General features: G+C 44.5%; 1 protein-coding gene across 1 annotated transcript; it reads right to left on the reverse strand.

Annotated features, from left to right (window-relative positions):
* Positions 1-7,969: 7,969 nt before the first annotated feature.
* On the reverse strand, positions 7,970-8,590 carry LOC128755209 (cilia- and flagella-associated protein 251-like; the record flags this gene model as incomplete). The annotated part of the gene is made up of 1 exon (XM_053858323.1): positions 7,970-8,590. A coding segment is annotated over one exon (621 nt), but the record flags the coding sequence as incomplete, so codon positions are not given.
* Between the last annotated feature and the right edge of the window lie 817 nt (positions 8,591-9,407).

Raw genomic sequence — 9,407 nt, forward strand, 5'->3', positions numbered from 1 at the left:
CACGTCTGCCTGCAATCCCTTCTTTGCATCTCTGATGTCGAGTCACGCAGATCCACCGTAAATCACAGCGATGGAGCCGTAACTCCGCAGACAGATGGCGTCAATCTGGCAATTAGAGAAGTCAGTTTATCTCGACGCGAAATAATTGAACGTGGGCATAAAATTTTGAAGAGCAGGAGGTGGGAGGAGGCAGAGCCTGACTTTTAGAGACTGCCGAGCCCCATAAATCCTCTGGCTGTCGGAGTCAAGCGCTTTTATGAGCGTGTTGTTCTGAGCGACGGTACACACGCGCACTGCCTCGCTCACATAATGACAGCGCTTCATTGGACGTCACAATGGCTGACATCAGTTTTCTTGACACTCAGTCAGGCAGCAACAATTACCTGAAGCGCAGAGCGCAGTTTGTCATTCAATCCATCTTTATTTAAACAATAGCAGTTGGACGTCGTAAAGCGTTGGATCACGTGACCAGCAGGCAGATACAAGCACAGCGGGAGCTCCGGCACCTGCAGCCACTTCCAAACACGCAGGCCGAGATTCCATGCTCTGCTTTGGTCCCTTTATTGGTAGCAAGTTAGGGACCGCCCGCTGCCTACTGCTGGGTCCAAAATGAAAGAGGTGTGTAACGCGTTTCAAACTCATTTGTACTCAGAGCTTATCACCTGGTGGTGATGATTTCACGTGATGCTGGTGTCCACAAGGAGTCCTGTTAGATCTGCACTTTAATGGGTTTGTTGGAGCGCTGGTGTGCACCTGGAGTCAGAGAATGATAAACCAACGGGGGCTTGTTTTACACGTGGTTACCACTAGAGGGCTATCTGTCTGTCCGTCCGTCCGTCCGTCTATCATCTATCTATCTATCTATCTATCTATCTATCTATCTATCTGACTGTCTGTCTGTCTGTCTATCCATCCATCTGTCCGTCCGTCTGTCCGTCTATCTATCTATCTATCTATCTATCTATCTATCTATCTATCTATCTATCTATCTATCTATCTGTCTATCTATCTATCTATCTATCTATCTATCTATCTATCTGTCTATCTATCTATCTGTCTATCTATCTGTCTATCTATCTATCTATCTATCTATCTATCTATCTATCTATCTATCTATCTATCTATCTGTCTGTCTATCTATCTGTCTATCTGTCTATCTATCTATCTATCAATCTGTCTATCTGTCTATCTATCTGTCTATCTATCTGTCTGTCTATCTGTCTATCTGTCTATCTATCTATCTGTCTATCTGTCTGTCTGCCTATCCATCCATCTGTCCGTCCGTCTGTCCGTCTATCTATCTATCTATCTATCTATCTATCTATCTATCTATCTATCTATCTATCTATCTGTCTGTCTATCTATCTATCTATCTATCTATCTATCTATCTATCTATCTATCTGTCTATCTATCTATCTATCTATCTATCTGTCTGTCTGTCTATCTATCTGTCTATCTATCTATCTATCTATCTATCTATCTATCTATCTATCTATCTATCTATCTATCTATCTATCTATCTATCTATCTGTCTATCTATCTATCTATCTATCTATCTATCTATCTATCTATCTCTCTGTCTATCTATCTGTCTATCTATCTATCTATCTATCTATCTGTCTATCTATCTGTCTATCTTTCTATCTATCTATCTGTCTATCTGTCTATCTGTCTATCTATCTATCTTTCTATCTATCACTGGAGCTCTCAATAAACCCAAAGAGTCTGATCCGTGTCTGAGTGACAAGCCGTCATTAAACCCCGTTAATTGTCTCAGCGATGATGAACGTGATGTGATTACGGCGATTAAAGGAGGGGCAGGTTATCAGCATGAATATTCATCGGCTAACGACTGAGTTCTTCTAATGAGCTCCATCACGGAGGAAGCTGGGGAGGAATTGGATGAGAGCGACTCTGGGAAGTGCTTGGCGACGCAGCTGGACTGGAGAGGAAGATGGCCTGCCAGACAGGGATGAAGAGGGAGCGGAGGACTGGGCGGTGCGTCCCCACCCGGGAGCAGGAGCCGCCCTCCGTCTCTTTAGGAAAAACCTCACGGCTCTGTAAATAAAGGGATGCGCAGGGTGGAGACGTGTGGAACTTTCAACGGCTTCTTTCATTTCTTTGAGTCTGTTTCGTCAATGATGAGCAGCGGAGTCTCAACAGATCAATGCGTCGCCAGTCGATTCTGCTCGTGCTCCCGCAGACGTCTGGAATAAATAATGGAACGACTCACAGACACAGGCCAGACACAAACCACGGAACAGCATGGTCACCAGGAGAGTTCAGCCTGAATCTAAGAAGCCTGAATTCATGTGCTCATTGACGTTATTATCCTCGGTAAGATTCTCGGTCCAGAACCCTGTGTGATCGGAGCAAAATAGGAACCACATATTTACTGCCTCATTTTCGTGATGATCCATGAGGTTCCCCTCTTTACATAGAGACCATTGTCCTGGAAGATGTGGCAGCTCTTCCCTCAGAACCTGGACACCTTTTTGGATTGCTGTACGTCCTCGAGATCTCGTATCCAAAGGCTCTCACTTCTGACACATTTCAACATGTCTTCATGGAAATTGGTTCTGACTGTCCTCAGTGTGTACGGTCGCCGCAGAGGAAACTCCTTCTTTAATCCAACGTCCAATTGTATCTGTTCTTCTCAACCCTTCCACTGTTACTGGTTCCATCGACTTGCATGCTGGCTCCTCATTTTTCTTTATTTTTATCTTTATTCTACCACGTAATTGATGCCTACCAGAATCAGAAATCAGAAAAACTTTATTAATCCCAAGGGAAATTATGTTCGTAACATGCTCTGTACTCAACATGTCACAATAAATTAAAAAGACATAATATTACAAAGTGCAAAAACAAAGCCACTGAAGAGTTTAGAAACCATGTGAACAATGTGCAAGAAAATGCAGTTCAAGAAGAATCCTTCACTGTGTTTTTTTCAGGGATGAATTGTACGTTTTTATTGCCACAGGGAGAAAGGAGCTCCTGTGGCGCTCGGTCTTTGAGTTGGGTCGTCTCAGTCTGTTGGTCCATGTGCTACTGTATTGGACCAGGAGCAGATGGAGGGGGTGGGTGATGTTGTCCAGGATGCTCCTCAGTTTCAGGAGCAGCCTTCTCTCCATAACCGTCTCCAAGGCGTCCAGTTTCAATATATATACCTGTGGTGGTTAACAACTAAGCAGATGTGTCATGTTGCACATTATTTTCCTTTAAATCTTTTTTTTTTTTTTTATATTAAAGTAGACTCTTACTTACCCGTAATGGTAAACTGATGTCATGGTGGCACACTTAAAAAAAAAAATAATAATAATATTCAACATATACTGGTAAGAACATGTGCTTTTCTTGACAGTTTTTTGCACAGCAAAATAAAAGTGTGGTAATGCTCATTTGGAATTTTGTATTTATTCGAATTCAGGTAACTGAAAAATTGTCAAACTAAATACTGACAAAAAAAAAAGAATTCTTAGCAATAGCAATTCACAGACCGGCAGAAATGTAATTGGTACAACAATTAAATGTCACTTGAAAAAAAGAAAGAATACGTTGTTGAAAATCTTACTGCAATTTTTTAATCTGTAACAGAATTTGCATGAGACTCACCTAAGTGCAGCCAAACCTATATTTCAGTTCCATTGACTTCCATATAAAAATTGCGAGCTGGATGGATAATGTTTTTCATTTCAACATTTTCAACTCGCTGCCAGTCGCAAACCTTACACTGAAGCAAAACAAAGACCGTAACAAACAAAGACCAGGCATAGAAAAGGGGAAAAGGTCAACCGTCCACACGTCGCAATTTCGTCAGAGATTCTCCAGTTTCTATTACTACGCCCTTCCATCTTCCGCCCCTCTCTCAACCTTACTGGACAGGCAGCTGCTCTACTCTGAGTCTCTGCTGGTGGAAGAACAAGACTAACTCAGAGTTGGTGTGAAGGAGAGTCTCGACTCACAGGTTGATCTCCAAACCCAATCGATGATGGTTCTGTTCTCCATCCTTGGGCTCTCAAACATGAAGACCTCCTTCATGTTTATGTGGGAGAATGTCAGTCAATGTTTAGTCAACAAGAGGAACACAGCTCCAACCTGAGCCACTAATTAACAGGATGATGCGGCAGATCCAGAAGCAGAGCCCACGTCTCCGGAGTGCGATTAGATCTGCACTTTAATAGGATTCTTGGCAGCAGCGCAGCTTCCGTCCGGCCTCGCTAACAGACATCGCTTTTTTTCTGCTGGTTCTGGAGGCGCTTGTGAGCGTCTCTCCTGCAGACGCTTCTGCTTCCTAACACAGCATGCGTGGACTGAGAGACCCTCTCTGCACATGTGCTGTAAAATGCCCAGCTTCCATTTGGGCACCTGCGAGATTCAGTCAGGAAAAGTCCCGGGAATTCCCCCGCTCCAGGGAGCTCATTCTCCCACGTCAGCGGCGTCAGTCACGGGGATCACAGCGCGGGAGCGGCGTATCAAAGCATGCACGCACGTGTTTTAATCGCAGGTTCCCATGAGGACGGCATTACGAAACACCGGTGGGAAAATGAGATTGCAAAAGCAGTTGGTGAAGAAAAACAAGCAGAAGATCGCAGCCTGAGCTGTGAGTCACTCAAAACAGCCCGGGATACAAGACCTCGGACGGAAGACGGGGTTAAACCGGGCTTCGCATTTTTGGGTCTGAAACAGATCAAGTCATCCGAATATTTTTAAATTTATTTTTTTTTATTTTAGCCAATTACATCGTACGCCCAAAACCCTCATGAGTCCTGTAGTTCACGGTGGGTGACCATCAGAAGACCCCCCAGGTTCCAAGAACAGCCTCCCGTCTCACTGCAGTGCCGCCGTGTATAAGCATTTTCGGGCTCCTCTGAAACCTGATTTTAAGGAAGTGAATCATGGTGACTCACATCTGAACTCCGATGTCTCAGCATCATTTCCTGTGATGCAAGCAACAGTCACAAGATTCCTCCGAGAATGTTTTTGAGAGTCAAGGCTTCCCTAATTTCCCGTCAGAGCATGAGAGTCTTGCTGAGTCACATGGAGACATGAGCCAACCAGCTACAACGACACGCGTGACTCATCCATTTGCACCTTGGGAGGGTCCACTCTGGTGCGTGGGCGTCGTTCTGCAGTGAAAAGTTCAGCTCACATTTGAAAGGTCAAGAGAGGCCACTCCTCGCTGAAATACCAAGTTCGCCTCGCTTCCTCTGAGGGGATCCGAACCCCCTTCTCTCTGATCATAGGACCATAAGCCAAATATAGATACATATGTAGAGATTTAAAAATCCAGACACTCCACTTTCCTCCCACAGACCTGGCACACACAGCTCTATATGAGGGGTGGACAATTTCATTTCTTAAGGCATGGAAAAGGGGAAAAGGTCAACCGTCCACACGTTGCAATTTCATCAGAGATTCTCCAGTTTCTATGAATACTCCCTTCCGTCTTCCATCCCTATCCGCACCTCTCTCAACCTTACTGGACAGGCAGCTGCTCTACTCTGAGTCTCTGCTGGTGGAAGAACAAGACTAACTCAGAGTTGGTGTGAAGGAGAGTCTCGAGGTTGATCACAGGTTGATCTACAAACCCAATCGATGATGGTTCTGTTCTCCATCCTTGGGCTCTCAAACATGAAGACCTCCTTCATGTTTATGTGGGAGAATGTCAGTAAATGTTTAGTCAACAAGAGGAACACAGCTCCAACCTGAGCCACTAATTAACAGGATGATGCAGCAGATCCAGAAGCAGAGCCGATGTCTCCGGAGTGCGAGGCCACATTATGTGCTGCGAGTTTTGTTAGAGAAGAGCATGAAAGAGTCTAAAATTTTACATCAATTCTGTCCGAAATATTGAAGAGAAAAGAAAATGGAATGTAAAACACACTTTGAGGCTATAATTATTAAAAACGTACCATTTATTTTTTAAATATATTTTTATTTAAACCATGTGAAATCATGACTATTGGAGGGCCTTGTGTGGGGAATATCTCAGGAACAGAATTCTGGGTTAATATTATGTGAATATCTTGAATTTTTATATTTTATTCATTCATATTTGTATTTTGTAAAGCTAAATTTCTCCTTAAAAGTATCTGATTTAATTTAGTATTATAATAAAACTTATTAACTATGAGGAGTATGTTAACAAATAAATAGACATGTAAAAATAAATAAATCAATATGAATATTGATTGATTTATGGAGCCCCACTGTGCTCCCCATGTTTGCTGGGATGGACCTGCCTCTCGACCCATGTGGGACGGAGTTTCAGCTTTTTCTTGCCTGTCCATTTAAAAGTGCTAGTCAGCCAATGCAATCCACGGTTTAATAAATAAAGACATGATAAATGAAGTGAGTTGTTCAACAGATTATCTTTGGTTAAAGAACTTTGTTGTTTTTTTTTCCAGCCACTTATGTCACTTCAGTATGACTCGGAGTGTCATCACTTTGGCAGCGGCTTCTTAATTCAAATGTCGGTGGCAGATGGTGTCCCGCCTCCTGCCTTGGTTCCGCTCCAAGGTTTCCTCTGCTGGAGGAGAGTCTCCTGCCTCGGCTGCCAAGTGCTTTCACATCTTTGCTCCCTGTAAAGTGCTAAGGAGCTGCGGGTCAGACGGCTCAGTGGGAGAAGTGGCCCGCACTGTTGGCTCTGGTGAAGAGCGAACAGGTACTGAGAGAGGTGTAGCGCCCTCTAGACGCCAGAGGGGGCTCAGGTTTGTCGATTGTTATTTATTGATTTGTTTTCCTGCGACAGACAGTCGGCTCATCGGATCATCTTTACAGCGTCTGCTGTGCTTGTGACTGTCGTCTGAGCTCCATCCATCACCCGGCTTCGGATGAGTGGTGTGTTTCTTCCTGTGGCTCCACTGAATCAGACGGAGAGAAGAGAATCGGGATGATGAATCTCTCTTCCTCCACAGAGACACGTTTGCGCAGCACTACGGTGCGTGACGGAGGTGTTGGCACCGCCCTCGTCGTTCATCAAACGTTGCGGTGAAGGAAACATGACGAAGCGCACGGGAAGGTCCTGAAGCTGGGAGGTGGAAGCACACAGCAGAGGTCACAGTCTGCTGGTGACCTTTGACCTTGAGTCTGTGAGGCTTGAGGGTCAGCTGTGACTCACAGACTGTAAAAACCCACCAGCCAGATCCATCCACTCTCACAGTGACTCAGCTTCAACACTGACTTTTGGTTTATAAATGGCAAACCTATAGCAGCACATTGCTGCTGGACTGGAAGGAAGTGTGATTTTACATGTTAGGCTCACTTCTGGACTGTTATGGAAATGAAACCTAGTCAAGATGGAGGATCACTCCATGCTCGAGTCACTCGAGACTCACTCGCTGGCTAGCATCAAATGCTCGTGTCTCAACCTCAACCCTTAAAAATGTGTGTTCTCTGTTCTGCATGTTATGAGCATGGACTGCCTCAATTCTTAGGAAGTGATGTTGAGGAACATAGCTTCCTCAGTCTTGAGGAACTCCCTGACCCCCCTCAGTATTGAGGAATACCCAGAATCCTTTGTGCAGTATCAAAGGTGGCGTTATAAAAGACAAAGATCATCGCTGATCCTGTCGATGCTTCTTGCCCCTCCCCTTCTTCTTCTTCTCCTTCTTCTTGTCCTTCTTCTTCTCCTTCTTCTTCTTCTTGCTCCTCCCCTTCTTCTTCTCCTTCTTCTTCTTCTTCTTCTTGCTCCTCTCCTTCTTCTTCTTGCTCCTCCCCTTCTTCTTCTCCTTCTTCTTCTTCTCCTTCTTCTTCTTCTCCTTCTTCTTTTTCTTGCTCCTCTCCTTCTTCTTCTTCTTCTTCTCCTTCTTGTGGCTCCTCTCCTTCTTCTTCTTCTTCTTCTTCTTCTTCCTCCTCTCCTTCTTCTTCTTCTTCTTCATCTTGCTCCTCCCCTTCTTCTTCTCCTTCTTCTTCTTCTTCTTCTTCTTGCTCCTGTCCTTCTTCTTCTTGCTCCTCCTCTTTTTCTTCTCCTTCTTCTTCTTCTTCTTTTTCTTGCTCCTCTCCTTCTTCTTCTTCTTCTTCTCCTTCTTCTTGCTCCTCTCCTTCTTCTTCTTCTTCCTCCTCTCCTTCTTCTTCTTCTTCATCTTGCTCCTCCCCTTCTTCTTCTTCTTCTTCTTCTTCTTGCTCCTCTCCTTCTTCTTCTTTTTCTTCTTCTTCTTCTTGCTCCTTTCCTTCTTCTTCTTGCTCCTCCCCTTCTTCTTCTCCTTCTTCTTTTTCTTCTTGCTCCTGTCCTTCTTCTTCTTGCTCCTCCTCTTTTTCTTCTCCTTCTTCTTCTTCTTCTTTTTCTTGCTCCTCTCCTTCTTCTTCTTCTTCTTGCTCCTGTCCTTCTTCTTCTTGCTCCTCCTCTTTTTCTTCTCCTTCTTCTTCTTCTTCTTCTTGCTCCTCTCCTTCTTCTTCTTTTTCTTCTTCTTCTTCTTGCTCCTCTCCTTCTTCTTCTTCTTCTTCTTCTTTTTCTTGCTCCTCTCCTTCTTCTTCTTCTCCTTCTTCTTCTTCTTGCTCCTCTCCTTCTTCTTCTTTTTCTTCTTCTTCTTCCTCCTCTCCTTCTTCTTCTTCTTCTTCTTCTTCTTCATCTTGCTCCTCTCCTTCTTCTTCTTCTTCTTGCTCCTCTCCTTCTTCTTTTTCTTCTTCTTGCTCCTCTCCTTCTTCTTCTTCTTGCTCCTCTTGCCGCTTTGGCGTAATGCTGCCCCCAACAGGCTGAGAAGGTACCTGCATTAAGTAGTGCCCCATCTCTAAGGAACAAAACTTTCCTTACCCCTTGGTTTTGAGGTCTGATGTCGAGGGAGGAATTGGAATTGACCCTAAGACAGAAAGCGTACACTGAAGCGGCCCCTGTCCTGTGGAACTGGCCTTCTTAGAAACCTCACTCAAAGAGTCTTGAAGAACAAAGCATAACCATAAATACTCACTTTAATACCTACTGATGTCAGTCCACTTGTGAGAACTAGTGATGGGCTGATGCGGTTCTCAGCAGGTGAACCACGGCGGCGTTGTTGTTGTCTTATCTGGCTAACTTGTGAAGGAGTGAACGACGGGAGACGATCACATCAGGGTGCTGCGCTCTGCACCAGCACCCATGCAATATTAATCCCATCTATGGAGGTGGTTTGGCTTCCAGCGCGGGCCCCTCCCGACGGGGCTTCTCTCTTACCTCCCCAGCTTATCATCCATGAATGAGCCAACTTGAAAAAGAAGCGTTTTTCAAAGAGAACCCAATTCTTCCTCTCTTTGATGAGCCGTTGTATTATAGATCAATGAGCGGAGTTATTTCGCCACGCTGTATTAATCTTCTGTCTTTCACCGACGGCTGCCTTCCAAAACGTCTTCTTTAGTTTTCAGATTTAGGAGTCGTATTTCTCGCTTCTGTTCCGCTGAGCCTCTGTGACTAAACTGGAGTGGAACCATT

This window comes from Synchiropus splendidus, chromosome 3 (assembly GCF_027744825.2).
Source record: "Synchiropus splendidus isolate RoL2022-P1 chromosome 3, RoL_Sspl_1.0, whole genome shotgun sequence".
NCBI classification, from domain to species: domain Eukaryota; kingdom Metazoa; phylum Chordata; class Actinopteri; order Syngnathiformes; family Callionymidae; genus Synchiropus; species Synchiropus splendidus.